The sequence below is a fragment of the Zonotrichia leucophrys genome, chromosome 12 (genome assembly GCF_028769735.1).
Source record: "Zonotrichia leucophrys gambelii isolate GWCS_2022_RI chromosome 12, RI_Zleu_2.0, whole genome shotgun sequence".
Lineage (NCBI taxonomy): Eukaryota > Metazoa > Chordata > Aves > Passeriformes > Passerellidae > Zonotrichia > Zonotrichia leucophrys.
The window spans coordinates 6520454-6535927 of NC_088182.1; the positions used below are offsets into that span (position 1 = coordinate 6520454).

At 43.3% G+C, this 15474-nt stretch overlaps 1 protein-coding gene across 4 annotated transcripts in view; it reads left to right on the forward strand.

Annotated features, from left to right (window-relative positions):
- ADAMTS9 (ADAM metallopeptidase with thrombospondin type 1 motif 9) overlaps positions 1-15474 on the forward strand; it is a 78952-nt gene that overhangs the window by 48393 nt on the left and 15085 nt on the right. For all 4 annotated transcript variants that reach the window (XR_010441759.1, XM_064723632.1, XM_064723633.1 and 1 more), the window contains 2 exons: positions 8260-8427; positions 12505-12669. Coding sequence is in view for 3 of the 4 variants with exons in the window: in XM_064723632.1 (XP_064579702.1) it covers positions 8260-8427; positions 12505-12669 (333 nt within the window). In the remaining variant the exon portion in view is untranslated. The remainder of the gene's footprint in view (positions 1-8259; positions 8428-12504; positions 12670-15474) is intronic.

Sequence of the window (15474 nt, forward strand, 5' to 3'; positions counted from 1 at the left end):
ACAGATTTGGTTGCAAGTGTATATAACTCTGCTGTTCCCTTCTTGTCCTCTGCAGAAAATGAATTTGCTGTGACAGCAGCATTGCTGAACTGCTCTTGGGGTTTTGTTTGAAGAGTCTCAGCCTGTTGCTCCTCTGAGGCAGTGGTGACGGATGCTCATGCATCCCTCTCCTCACCTCAGTGCTCACAGCTGGTGGCTCCAAGGCAATCACAGGTGGGCAAAGCCAGTGCTACCCAGCTGCCCAGTAGAGTCACATCTTTTTTTTCATCTCTTTTTACCCTAAAATCTCCAATTTTTTGTTTTCCTTTCCATTTTTATTTTTTGCCGGTTATCACCATCTTTCATTGTTCTGTTTCTACTTTAAAAAGGAGAGAACTGCATAGGTATACTTTTGTAATCAGTTCTCTGTCTCCTCTGTGCTGGTGTTGATGCTGCATCAGCAGGAGAGCAACCATGGAAGCCCATCAGTGCACCCTGCAGGTGAGGGACCACCCTGGGGCACTGTGTGCTTAACACTGAGCCAGCACCTTAGTGATTCCTGCATCAGCTCCTCACAGGGCTGATTTCCTGCAACTTAAAGCTCAGCTGTCGCAATCCACTCTCTCCCTTGCAAGCCCCCATTGGTCTTTACACCCCTCATGACCTTTTAGTGTGATGGAGAAGTAAAAGGACTGGTCAGCACTGTCCATTCTGACCTCCTTAATCCAGTGAATAAATGCAGGGGAAGGAGCAGGGAAAGGAGCTGCAGAGGGTCTCATCTGCTATCCTTTAACAACCTCTCCTGTTGGCACTGCCAGCACAGACAGGAGCTGGGCCAGTGGTTAGGCTCACAAAGGTTATTTTCAGGTATCTTTAAAATCTTCTCATCCCTTTTGTCCCCAGACAGTGCATCTTCTCCCCAAGTTCCTCAGTGCACTTTCCCACTCAGAGCAGTCTCTTTCCTCCCATAGTGCAGTGGCTGTTTGGCTGCATTTGGCATGCCTCTGTGGTTGCCTTTTTACACCTCCTCCCTTACACGTTTTCTCAATGAAATAGTAATTTTCTAGGCCTAAACTCAACCAAGAAGTGGTGAGGCTGCTGTTCAGTGATGGCTGGCTTCAGGCCTTGTGTTATGGGTGGCCCATCCCTGGCTACAGATCTCCTGCACATCTGCACAGGCCCTCACAGGAGAAATAAAGCAATAAATAAAAGGGCAATTGCTGGGAATATTTGTGTCCCAAAGCACTGGCTCTGAGCACAGGAATTCATTGGGCTTCAAGGGACACATTGAAGCAGTAACACACTTCCAGGGATGAGCTGTGAAATGCAGCATCTCCAGGCAGATCCCTGAGCTGGGTTTTGGGAGTCTGCCTGCACTTTTGCCCATTTTCCAGAATCACACTCTAAACTCCACACTGCAATCATTGCTGTTGCTCAGATCCTAGGGATTTAGAAACAAGGATGTATAACAATGAGGGACATTAGGCACAAAGAGATTTACTGTGCTTCTAACTTTCCCAGTGACTGATTTGTGCAGTTATTAAGAAAAAAATGGTGTAATCACTCCCATTCCAAAGACACTTAAAGCTCTATTCATATTTTAATTTTACTAGCTCACAGGGGAGGTGAGTGAGCCAGCAGCATGGATGAAAATCTGTCTGATGCCCAAGACCATGTACAGGTTGGGCAATATTTATCCCTAGTGCATTAAGCCAAAATTCTTTTTTATAAAATGGGGAAGCAAGCAGCAGCCCAGTGCTCCTACAACACCTGTGAAACAGAGCTGACATTTCTTGGAGAGCTCTTTACTTTGTCTTTTACTCCATCCAGCACAGAAAAATCCTATTTTGGAGCAGAATATCTAAATGGCATTGTAGTACCACTGTTCCCTAGAAATATGAAGTGTCAGTTAGCTGAGGCACCTTGCTGCTTCAATTGGTACTCTCCTAGAAGTGCCACAGCATGGAAAATGGGTTTCATCAGCACCTTCCACATCCCACTGTATTGATGTCCTTAGGTAGCTCACACATCTCCTCCCAATTTGAGGAAATGCCATCAGACCTGCAGTGGCTCTGTGGGGCTTTAGTTTGTTGTTCAAGGTAAATCGTGTGGAGCAGGACAGGGACACAGCTTTTAGGAGAGCTTTTTGTGTTCACAGCCCTGCTAATTTCTGTGCCTGGTGAAGTCTTTTGTGGTGTAACAGGGCAGGGAAAAGAGGGGGAGAAGGTGCTGCTTACTGGGTGGATGCTGCAGAAGAGGAGATGCATGGCTTCTCCTGCTGCAGTTACCTCTTTCTGTCATATATCTTGTGAGGTTTCCCAGCTTGGGGAAATTATTGTATTGACTTTGGCACTCAGGCCTTAAATCTTGCAGGAGTTAAAGAACCCCAGAGCATCCTTTCCTCTGGGCAATTAGTGCTGGAGCAGTGGGCTCCAGACACACCAGCTCTTCCTTCCCCTGCAGCAACACATCAAATTGGACCCTTTTCTCTGATAAATTTTCCTTTTTCTCTGTTGTTTTATTTTTTTTTAATGTGTTATAAGACATCATCTGAGGCCACTCACCAGTCCCTGCAGCTGAGTTTGGTGGTGGGAAGGGGAAGATTTAGTGATTTTTTTAGAAGATTTCTCTCTTTTGCAATAATGACTTGGGAAGCTCTGTGCCTCTGCTCCAAGCCGAGACCAGAGCCTCTGGAGGATGAAGACCCTGTGGGCACTGCAGAGACAGGACAGGCCAGCAGGGAAGTTCCCTCTTGCCCATGCCCAGGGCAATGAGGGCTCCTTGGGAACACCAGGGCAAAGCCTGCTCCTGTTCAGACCGTGGGCTGTGCTCCAGCTCTAGGAGGGCTCCTCAGAACACTTCCACAGGGGCTCTGCACAGTGCTCACAAACACATTCAGACTATACATTCCAAAATCCCTAATGTTTGTGCCTTTTTTTTTCAATCATTCCATTTCTCTGAGGAGCCAATTTGGATGAAGCATTTCTAAAGCCTCTTTCAGAACTGCAGTGCAGTGCTTTGGTGTGTTTTCTTCACATCTCTGGTCCATTTGCCCTCCCTTAAATGTAAAGACCCCTCTTCCTTTCAAATGTACAAGAAGCACAGGTACTTTTTGGCCATGCACCAGCTAAAATCACCATGACCATACACACTCAGCACCCATGTGTCTTAAGTCATGGCTCCTTAGTTTGTGAGAAAAAGAGGGCCAAGCTGGGTGACTCCTGCCCTGCTTGTATCCCCACCCAATTTTAGGGATTTCTCACCATGCCAACACAGATGGGCACAAAACCTTGATAAAACACATTGGTGGGAGAAACAAGGCTTCAGAGCAGCAATAAACATTTCCTAAACATCTCCTAAAGTGCTGCAGCCTTGCTGTCAGCCTGTCCCACTGAAGCCAAGGGAATTACCTGCTGAAATACCTTGCTGTTGTGCAGCTGGTTTGGTTTGGAAGCCACAGAGCCCCTGTTGCTGAACAGCTCACAAAGCTTCCAACATTTTAAGATTCTTAGTGAAGGTTCAGCTGGTGAGGAAGGATCCAGGCTTTCCTTGGTGATGCGTCTGTTGTCCTTTGTACTCAGGGACTTCAGAAGTATAGAAGTCACTGGGATATGGTTTCAGTATCTGACAGCAGCAGTGTTAGTGGTGGTAAAAGGTGACACAGACTAAGAGGCTGCTGACAGGTAGCTGTGAGGGTGCATTGTTGGGTTTGCTTGTTGTTGGAGAAGTTTACTGGCATCCAGGAGCACCAGCCCTCTTGGAAAATGGGTGTAAAGCATTGGAGGGCTCTGTTGCTTTTCTGCTTTATTTCATCCAACACGTTTTGTCTCAGATTGTTGGAAAGGATGAACCAGGGCTTACTTACAGCTGCTGACTTTCCATAAAATCCTTAATGTGGGGCAGTCTAAATCTACAAGGATTGATTTTAATTTCCTCCAAAAAGTTGCTCCTGGCAGAATCTGATAAAGCCATTTCAGTCTAATCCTTCCCAGCCCTGCCTTGCTGAGCTATCATTCCTATCTTTGGGAATTCACTGGGTGATCACCACAGCTTGCATTCATTGTCTTAAATACCTCCCAAATAGCTGTCGGCTGTGCACAGTGGGTCTGAAAAGTGGTCTGACAGCATTTTCTGCAGCTTTTCACTTCTGGGAGAGAGTTTTCCCAGGTTCTTGCTTGGGATGTGCCCTTCTGCCCTTTGTGGAGCTGCCCCTTCAGTGCACAAAGTTTATAAGGAGCAGTCATTCCATTTCTTCTGGACGGCTCTGTGGTGCCTTTTTCTTGCTGAGATCTGTTCATTTGTGCCCAGGGCTCTTGAGTCCTCTTGGTGCTGGACTGACCCCACTCCCAGAAATTCACCAGAGATTTTGTACAGATTTTTAAGAGATTTTGAACATATTCTGGGGTTTTTTTTCCTGCTGCCAGCCCTATGCATCAAGTAGCAGCCCATCTATTTTAGACAGGTCTTAATGAACAAGAGGTACCCTCATCTCCCAAACAATGAGATCAGGAAATACAGAAAGGGTTATTTTAAAGCAATTTGCACACACTTGATAAAACAGAATGATCATCTCCTAAACTCTGAAACAGAAAACAATTTTTCTGTGGAAACAAAAACACGAGCAGAGCAAGACATGGCAGATGTTTAGCATCCTGTTCTGACCTTTATGGAAACAGTTGATATGGAAATATTTCTGCTGTATTTATTTAAACCCTTTTCCTTGAATTTATTTAAACTGGGCAGTAGATTTATTTGAAAATATCAGCAGCATGCCAATCTCCAGTTTTTGGCAGGTTAACACTAATCATGCAATAAACATAAAGCCCTTAAATCTGTGCTAAGTGCTTTGATCCTAATGCTCTTAGGAAAGTTCTTTTGTTATTGTTCTCCGTGTAAAGTGCCAGGTGCAACTCTGGTGGGTTTAGGAGATAATAAAGATAATAACAAGGGGAAGGTTTGCTAGAGTTTTAGTGATGGCTATAGCTGCTTTTTCAAAATACTGTTTCTCTATTGCTTTATGCACCACAAACTTTTTGGTGTTTTTTTTACAGAAACATAACAATTTGTTATGTTTCTGTAAAAAACCAGAAACATGCCTGGCTGTCCTCCCAGGTTCATCCAGGGGTGCTGTTTGCTGTTGTGCCTCAATCACAGGCTGTAAACTGCCTTTCAGAGCAGCATTTTCCCACACTCAAGCGGAGATAGAGGCAATGTGACCACAGGCATGCCCAAGTGCATGTGATCCTTTACTCTAGGAAGCTGATTAGTGAAAAAATCCATACATTACCTGGCTACACCTTCAGGGCTGGCCCAGAGGTGCTTAAAACCAGTAGAGGCTTTTCTGTTGACTAAGAAAACCTTGGATAAGGTGAGGCTGTGATTCCAGAGAGCCACCATCTGCCCCTAGTACTTGGAAGCATTTTTTATGGGAGGTGTGGGAAAAAAGCTCAAGAAAAAGAGGAATGTGAAGGCAGTGATTTTCCCAAAGTTTTTGAGGAAGGCAAGGTCAAAGCTTACCTCATTGTATTGGTGGATACCATAAGCAGGCAGCATCTGCAGCCACAAAAAATCCAGTTAATGAAATGCAAAGTTTATCCACGGTCCAAAATAAATTATGAGGTTGATGGTGGTAGTTGGGTGTAGAACTTCCTGGACTCACATGGTGTTGAGATGCAGCCCACTATTAAATTATGCTTTGCATGTGGCTCACATATGCTTAAAATCTATGTGCCAGATAAAAGTTGAATACCTGAGATGAATTAGATGGCAGTTATTAAGTAGACTCTTTGCAAAGGAATTTTCAGTCTCTGATACTTGGTTAAATTAGATTATTCAACCTTTCTTTTCTGTCAGTGCAAATGAGATCATAACTCAAATGTGCATGAAAGCAAACGGGTGGTTTGGATCTGAAAATGCACAGCTGCCTAAATTTGATTTATATTAAAGGCAGGCATAGAAATGATTCATTCCAGCATCTTGGGAATTACATTTAAGTATTAAAAAAATTAAGCAAATTATGCCTCAACCTCTGAGTGCACCGAGGTTTGCACGCAGACTTGTTTGATCATGGGATCACGAGATAAATGTCAGAACCAGGCTCCACGCCAAAGTTAAGCATTTTGTAGGGGAGTAATAACTTTGGAAATAGCTAGGACCAAATTGTTTGTGAGATCAAGTATTTATCAACCAGCTTCAGGTGCCCAGAAAGGTGCTTGCATTGTTGCACAGTGTGGTTAGTCTTACTTTAGGATAAGTAGTGGCATCCCATGTGTTTTGTAAATTAAGGATGCTCTGGGCTGTATCAGCTCAGGGTGTGGGACATGAGAGACTCCTGATCAATGCTGTAAATTTGAAAACAAGGAAACTCTTTAACTTTGGCTGTCACAGTAAAGTGGCATAACCTGCATGAAACCTGTTTTCCAAGGAGCACTTGAATTTTTGTTTAAGCATCAGTGTTGGTGTTTAGTCCAAAGACAGTAAGTGGATGAAAATACTAGAAGTTTAAAAAGGGTTTTGTAGGATGTGACATTTCTGTCTTGCTGCTGACTTTCATTGCCTGGGGAGAGAAGTAGAGAAAATGAAAAAATTAACTTCTGATGAAATTTGAAGGCTTATAAAAATAGGGATAACATTAGCTTGATATTTCTTCTCTTGATGCTAAAGAAAAGAAGTTTATGGATCTGGGTAACTCATGGCAGTTTTATTTTATTGCAAGGGACAACATTTCTTCTGTTTTTCAGTGCAAGGTTGGATGTTGTTGGTTGGAGTTTTTGGCCTATCTTTTTCCTGGGCTCAGGAAAACTCAGGGGCAGCTGTCCCTGCTCAGCCTCTGAGAGGAGCATCATTTAAGGCTCTTAAAGCTGCTGATCAACAGGACCTCAGTGATCTTTTGTCAATCTGTAACACTCCTGCAGCAGGAAAACAACCTTTTCAGGGCATCGTTTATACAAGCTTTTAAGCATCAATATCTGGTTTTTGGAGCTACATCCACTTCTCTCCACATTGGTCTGAATTTTTCCATTTAGAAACTGCTCTCCTGCTGATTCTTTGTGGGCTGAATGAGCTGTAAGTAGGGCTGTAATATGAAATATTCACAGGTGTCAATGTATATGCCAATTTCTATTCTAGTGGATCTTCCAGAGCTGCTATATATATAAATTTTTTAGAGTTCGAATGTATTTATAGGCTGGGAAGAGCTTAAGCTGTAATATATTTCTTGGGAAATACACTGATGGAGTGACTCCAAAATGAAGGTTGAAGCCTCATTTCTGCATGTTTTCTCCATTCTGAAAAGAAAGCAGAACATTTTATATGGAGAGATGGTTAGAACAGTGTGTTTGCCCTCAAGGATTAAACCAGTATGCTCATGGTGTAGCATGTAATGAAGAAATGGAAGCTGAGTCTCTGGGTGCATCATGCTGAGTAAGAGGCTTGTTCTACATGAAACTGTCATATTAAATTCGTGTCGTGATTCCAGACCCCTTTGATTCCTAAATCTTTGGAGGAGACTAATCTGAAATCAAAGTGAAGTTGCTTGGGGTTTGCATGCCAGAAGTGGTCACATTTGAAAAAGTTCAGTGAACCTGCAGAGGGAGGTTGAAATTAGTTGCTTCACTACAAAGCTTGCAGCTAACATACCTGCTGGTTTGCTTTTTGCTTTGATTCTCCAGGCTCTGCCTTCTTGCCACCTTCTGAGTTGTTTTCAAAATGCATAAATCTTAAGGATGAACATGGCCTGGTTTCAGTCTGTTTAGTGAAGGAAAAAAGAAAAGTCAGACTACACTGATAAAACAAACACGAGCTTTTGTACCAAGGACAAGGAAATGCTGCACTTTTCTGCCTTGTCCTTTGTGCAGTTATTTCCCTCTGTGAAGGTGCAGAGCACACTTTACCCTCCTGATTTACCAATATTTGACATCCCTTTGTACCAAGGTAAATGGAAATGGTTCCTTTCAAGTTGTTCTAAGTAGATACTGAGGGCTCCTGCCTTGATCCCTGTAAGATGACTCTGCTCCTTTGAAAGGACTGGAGCAATGCCAGGAATCCAGGCTGTTATCCCTGCTGAATGTCAGCTGTTTTCTCTATTTTGATACTGGCATTTTCTGGAGCTTTGACCAAGAATATCACACAGTATTAAATGCCTGCACTCCCCTCAAGCTTTGTGTAGCCTGCTGGGGACCTGGGGAGGTGCTTTTTGGTCCAGCTAAAAGAAAATGCCCTGGGTAGCCATGGCCCCTGTATGAGTGTGCAAGCTGATCTGTTATTACTTTATATTTACAGTGTTCTGTGTCCTGTGGAAGGGGCCAAAAGCACCGCAGTGTGTACTGTTTGTCAAAGGAAGGGAGGCATGTAGAAGAAGAGAATTGTAAACACCTTGCTAAGCCCAACGTGCAAAAGAAATGCAGAGGGGGCAGATGTCCGAAGTGGAAAGCAGGAGATTGGGGCCAGGTGAGACATCTTGTGTACCCTTTTGCACCTTTTGGTATTCCTCCTCCATCAAATTGGTTAGAGCCTGGTTTTCCAGTCACTTCTGTCCTCATGAATTATTCAGGGAAGAAGGTTTTGGGCCAGATCCTGGGGTAAAACAGTGCAGCTTCATGGACAGCAGTGGAGCAGCACAGATTTGTACCAGCTGAAAACTAGGCAGCTTGCTTTTAGTGTCTATCTGAAAGCAAATTCCTTGTTTTCAAATTCCAAAATTTTAGGTTTTTGCTAGAAACATCATTAGTATATATTATTAAAGAGAAACTACTATTTATTCATGTTTTTAATATAATTTAAATATCATAAATCAAGTAAAATCTTCCTTAGTTTTGAGAAATAAACTCTTTGCTTGATTTTCTCTTGTTAAAACGTCAGACAGTCATGCATAGAGCAGAAGCTGCTGGAAATGAGAAAGTATTTTGAGTTATTAAACTTCTTGCATGCTGAAAGCATACCTTGAATCCTTTTTTCCTGAAAATAATGTCTTTGTCATCACCTTGAATCTGCTGCATCACATTTTTAACTCTGAACTTTGCTTTTCCCTCTACCTCATTAGCATGCTAATCAGAGGAATTATTGAAAATCCCAGACTAAATGAACTGTTAACTTGTAAAATATCATGTTCCGTTACATTCTGTCTTTCAAGTTTAGGTACAAAACACCCATTCTTGCACACATGCAAATGTTAGGAGTAGGACAGCATGCTGTTGATTAATATCCACTAATAAAAAAGACAATAAACCCACAAATAATCTATGATTGTTTTCAGAATTGTATTAGGTTTTTTTTAATCCTTACCTTTGGATTCACAGGAGAGGGGTGTTTACCATTATATGGGTAAAGGACTCAGTGCTTGTTCACCGTGGAGGTTCAGTTACCAAGGTCTGGGCTCTGTACCTGAGGATAGGAGCATCCAGCCTGTGAAATCCAGAATACTGCTCCCATACTGGAAATTAAGTCAATATTATTAGCTTTATTACCTTCAGGACTGAAACCTCAGTTTTATACAGGAGCCAGACTAAAATGAAATGCAAGGCCATTACACAGTCTTGTGGTATCCAATTTGCACTTTATTTAAGTGGCTACTCCTGAAAGCAGTTTTGACTAATAATTGTAAACATAATAATGTAATGGTCTGTCAATTGCATTAAAATACACTAATACTAATTGGTAAAAGTAAGTGGTTTAAAAATTCTCAGCTTTCCACTGCATCATGGATATTAATTTTATGCTACTAGAGAAAGAAACCCAAGTTAATAGGAGGATGAGGTGATTTATGGTCTAAGGTAATCTCTCATGACCAGGCAATTAAGGAATATTTGTGTGCTAATGATAAGGCTAAGAACAGGCTTTTCCAGGAGCAGCTCCTCAGCCCAGGTTCCTGATGCAGGATGTGCTCAGCCAGCCAGCATTTTGCTTGGGGACAAAGTAAAGGGGTAGAAAATTTTGTGCTACAGTGTCAAACTGGGCTTTTTAAATTTGTGCTACAGTGTCAAACTGGGCTTTTTAAAGCCCTGTCAGGTGCTGTGGCATGGATCTCTGAGCCTCACTGGTGCTGGCAGCATTTCTTTTTTGCCTGTGACAGATGAAGAGTTGGGGCTGTCACAGGTTGGGAGTGCTGGTTCTGGGTCCCTTGTAAGGGTGTTCAGGGCTTTGCCAGAGATTTAATGCTGTGGAGCCAAATTTAGGTGCTGAACTTCTCCTTAAGAGCATGAAACAGACACGAGTTTGGTGCTCTGAATACACAGTAGATCAGGGTATAAACTGGGCATGAAAACTCCATGTGACTTTCCCTATCTCCAGTGCCACTGTTGCAAATAGGAGCCATGGTCAGTTTCCACTTAGATATTATCCATAAAACCCCTAACTTTCTAAAGGTTTAATTTTCTCAGAATGTTAATCCCAAAGCTGAGCTGCTGTGCTTTTTCTCCTGAATAAACCAAAAAGTCTGCATGAGAAATAAGGCTAGGTTCTCCCATAAAAGTGCATCCTTGTGTCACTATATATGCACAGAACCTGTTGCACATACCTTTAGGTAGGTGTTGGGGGGTTTTGCCTTCTGGAAAAGGAATTACTGAGAAAATTAAGCTCAAAAAATACAGGAATGGTTAAAAACCACTCTCAGTTAAACACTGGCTGTGCTGGTGCTCCAATCCTAGGCTTTTTTCTCTTTGGATGTTTTGTATTCAGAATGTGGTTAGTTCTTTTCTAGATTAAGAACTCAGCCCCCTGGAGCAAAGCATTTTTGATATATCTCTAAAAAGGTTTTTTCTCCAAGTTTTCACTGTGTTTATGTCTGCACTGAAATATCAGATTTAATGTGTTTGTTTCTCCTAAGTGATGTCAATTATGGCCATTTACCTTTCCTTTAACAAAAATACCAATATTTATTCTGCTGTCTGGTATTTGCATACTTCAGCTACAGGCTGAAATCCAGCCCTATATAAAAACACAGGCAGAGCATCAGGTGGAGTTTCTGGCACAGTCCAGGCCATCCTCTCCCCAAACCCAGGTGTCACACACACACAGAGTGCAGCCCCCCATGAAAAAGCCACGGTGTCACTTGTGCTCTTTTATTCATACCTGGGCTTTTTATGTTGGTGATAAATGCAACTCAAAAGATACCTTACAGCATGGTAGGCATCCTGGTGCGTATGTTTCTCCAAGTTTGTGCCTTTATTCAGTTTGAGAGTCCCCTATGGAATGTGTAGGACAAAGAGCACTGTTAATCCCAGGGAAGCAGCAGCATATGGGAAGCATTTGCATCACTAGTGACAGAAATCCCACTGCTGCTTTCAAAAGCTGCACAAAAATACTCCCACCCTCCAAATATCTGAAGCCAGACAAATAGTCACAGTCAGCTTTTCTCTGGTTTTCTTGGCTTTATGGGGCATTTGGACAGTAAAGCAAAGGGTATTATGGAGGAATACAGAAAAGGGAATTGCTTCCCCATCAGGTACCACTCAATTCCCTGCCTTAAGAAGGCTCATTTTAGTGGGCATTGCAATAACAGACTGTGAACTTATTTTCTTAGTACCTGATATATTAATAAGTAATATTAGTTATAAATAATATTAGTTGTTAATTCGACTGTGGTTTTAATACATACCTTCATTTTTTATGCACTTTCTTCTACAAATGCAAATTCTCTTTACTCCAAATCTGTATAGTATACTTTAAGGTCTAGCCAGGAGGAATCTGTTCCTGGGGAATATTAAGTACTGCTAAACATGTTAGTGTGCAGTCACAACACCAAGAAATGTTGCGTGAAAGAAAAAATAAGCTGTTAATAATATTGCAGTATAGATAATAATTTAAAGATGTCCGAGAAACAGAAAAATGCAGGCATTTGTTGCTGTGCCTTGAAGTTGGGAAAAATGTGCCCACAGTGTAATGAAGGAAATGTGAAATGCAGTTAATTTCAAAAAGACATTTGTTTTCAAAAACTAACTGTATTCCCTGCCTTGGTGCATGTGCATGTTCAGATGAATGCTGAAAGAAATCTCAGCTGTATCTCACCTTTCCCTCTCTACAGCTACACACTTTCTTCTATAGAATCCAAGTTTGCTTTTCATTAAAGCCCACTCTGTTTGTGGCATTTGATGTATCTTGAACTATTACTTTTTTGAACCAGTGCCTGAGAAGCAACACTCAGAGCAAATCTCAGAGCCTGGCCGCCTCTGGCATGTCAGGGTGGTTTAGCAGCGCCGCTATTTTGCAATAAAAACAGATTTTTCAATAAAAATCCTGTCCAGGAAGTCCTGACCCCACTGAAGCCAACAGCAAATATTCACACTTCAGATTCCAAGTTTTCCCTCGCACAATGAAAAGCCTCACTTGGAAATTTGATAGAGCACCGCTACCTTGTTTTCAAATTTCAAAATTTTAGGTTTTTGATAGAAACATCATTAGTATATATTATTAAAGAGAATCTGTAATCATTGCTACCAATGCCACGGAGCCCAGAGCAGAGCCCAGACCCCTGAACTCACCGTGGTGGCTGTGATGGGAGCTGCACTCACCTTGTGTCCCTCCCTGCAGTGCTCGGTGTCCTGCGGCCGGGGCGTCCAGCGCCGCTCCGTGCAGTGCCACAGCAGCAGCCCCAAGGAGGCCGAGTGTGACCCGGCCAGCCAGCCCCCTCCTCAGCGGGACTGTCACCTCCCCCCGTGCCCCACGCACCGCTGGGCGGCCGGGGAATGGCAGGCGGTAAGGACCAACCTTCCTTCCTTCCTCTCCTTCCTCTCCTTCCTCTCCTTCCTCTCCTTCCTCTCCTTCCTCTCCTTCCTCTCCTTCCTCTCCTTCCTCTCCTTCCTCTCCTTCCTCTCCTTCCTCTCCTTCCTCTCCTTCCTTTCCTTCCTTTCCTCCCTTTCCTCCCTTTCCTCCCTTTCCTCCCTTTCCTCCCTTTCCTCCCTTTCCTTCCTTTCCTTCCTTTCCTTCCTTCCCTTCCTTTCCTTCCTTCCCTCCTTCTTTCCTTTCCTTTCCTCCCTCCCTCCCTTCCTTCCTTCCCCCTGCTCACAGCTCTGTGCTCTCAGGCATGCTGTGATGCTGGAAGCACTGCTGGAGGGTCAGGGTGTTTGGGTTGCAACCTGGAGTTGCAAAAAAAAAAAGTTCATGCATGCTGTCTGAAAGGGGGAGCGGAGAAATGCCTCTGTAGGGTTAATTTATTGCTTCTGCTGCCCTGGGTTTGGCTGGGTCCTATGTAAATACTAAGCAGATTTTGGGTAGGATGGATTTGGGTCTCTTCCAGGAGGCAGATCCCTGCTGTGCTGCTCCAGCCTGAGCCCAGTGCCTGGAGGAGTTAGGGAGCAGTGGTAATTCCCTCTTTCCTGCCCCATTACCCCAGCTCCATGTGACATCCCTATCCATTCACTGAGCTCCGGGTCTTTGCTTTTTTATCAAACCATGAGCAGTGCTGAGATCAAGTCTTCTGTGGGAGATGATGCTTTTCTGTGTGACCAGGATCAGTTCCCATCAAAAACAGCTCCTGAGACTGAAACTGGGGATAAAGCTGCTGCTTCAGTGGTTTAGGGAGTGACTCCAGCTCTCCTGCAGTGTGGGCATGAGTGGCCTCAAGGCTGGTGGGTGGTAAGAGGACGAGGGGATTCTGAGCAGGAGGAACCCCACCATGCACTGCCAAGAGGATGCCGTGTCAGCCTTCAAGTACCCAGAAGTTTTTGGTAGAGGCAGCTCAGACCAGACACCAAAATTATTCTTTTCATTCTGTCTTTTTCCCGTTTTTAGCCCATGCATGTGGTACCTCAGCCTGACGGGAACAGGACACACAAGTTTATCTTCATTTCCCCAATCTCTGCAGTGCTGGGAAGTTGGGTTTATAACCCTGTGTAACCCAGCCACGAGTGCAGGAGGCCAGAGGGGGCTGTGCCCTTTCCCAGCTGCTTCCCAGGACACAGGGAAGTGTGATGGGAAGCAGCAGGAGGCAAAGCCAGGCTGGTCACACAGTGGTAGCAGATGGAAACATCCCAGCCAGAAAAGGAAATGCAGGAACAGCTGAGAGGGCTCCAGCAGCTTCCTTGCAGTTTTAGTTTTAGTTTTACAGAGCCTATTGACTTCTTCAGTGAATAAATTTAAAGGCAGCAAAGAGGTCACCAAACAGCAGGTAGTGCCAATCCTTATCTGGTGCTGTAATCAGCCCTGGAAAGAAACAGCTCCTGCCCCATCCTTTTGTAGAATCTTAGAATCATTAATTGCAAAAGACCTCCAAAATCATCAATTCCAACTTGCAACTAAGTTTTGCCCTCTCTCCCTTATCTTTGCAACTTCTCAAAGCAGTTTGGAGAGGCGCCTGCCTCCACCCTTCTGAGCCCTTGATGGGATACAAATACTGATGTTTCCTGAAGTTTTCCAGGACTCCCCATTGCACTGGGCAAATTTTGAACATATTGTGGAGATTTGCTTTTTCCTCAAGGGAGCTTTACTAAGAGGATGGACTGGAGGTTTCCTCACCCTCATAAGTACTCATGAGTAACCATGAACAGGAAAATGCAGGAGCTGCCCAATGTGAGCTTGCCCCTCTGGCTGATTCCAAGCATTTCTTCCAAGCACTTCTTATTTTGTTCTTGTGTACACAGGGAAAAAAAAGAATAGCACCTCCCTCCAGCCATAGGCAGTGTCCATGAGGAGGCACAGATTGCATTGGTATTCTCTGAGCAGGGAGCAGCAATGAACCCTAATTGACATGGAAGGCAGGATATAAATAACATCTCAGTGCTGTCTTGTTCTTGATTCCTTATCTTTAAAGGGAATCTCTCAAGAGGGTTTGGGGTTTTTTAATTGTTCCTTTTTGTTGTTGTACTTGTGTTGTTTAGAAAAATAAGTGTTGGTTTTGACAATGAGAAGGAATATGAAACTTACTGGAAACCATTTACTGCTCTGTTGGTGTATCACATTAATCACCTGTTCTCAGTGCCCTCCCCAGGGAGAAGAAAGTCAATAGAAAGAGCCTTGCTAATGCCAAAATAAAACTCAGACTAGAGTCACAAAGAAAAAGGGAAAATTGGGAGAAAGAAAGGGTTTTTTTCTTTAATAGGAGCCTTTGTGGAAGGACAGTGCACGCTCTGGAAGCTGCCATCCAACTCCTGAATCTTTGACATTTATCTTTTTGGGGGGAAATTGTGCCATCCTTGCCTGATTTGAATTGCAGAGTTACCCAAGGCATGTTTCAAGCATTCATGGCACGGGGGGTACATTTCATCTCTGTGTTAGATTGTTATCTAAAAAAAAGAAAAAAAATCAATGCTTTTGCAAAGCAATGCCTTTGGGGTTGTTTTAATTATTATTATTGCTCTTCTAAAGCAGTTTCAGAAGTGCCTGAAATGATCCTTAATTTGATCTGCCAGGAAAATAGTTCAGAATTTGGGAAATGAGGCAAAAGAGACAAATATTGTCAAATGCCTGATCTGTTTTCAGATTTTGCTATCAATAGCTGTTGTAGCCTGGCCCCACTGTTTTGTGTGAGATTTAAATCAATCTTGAACATGAGAATTCATGCAA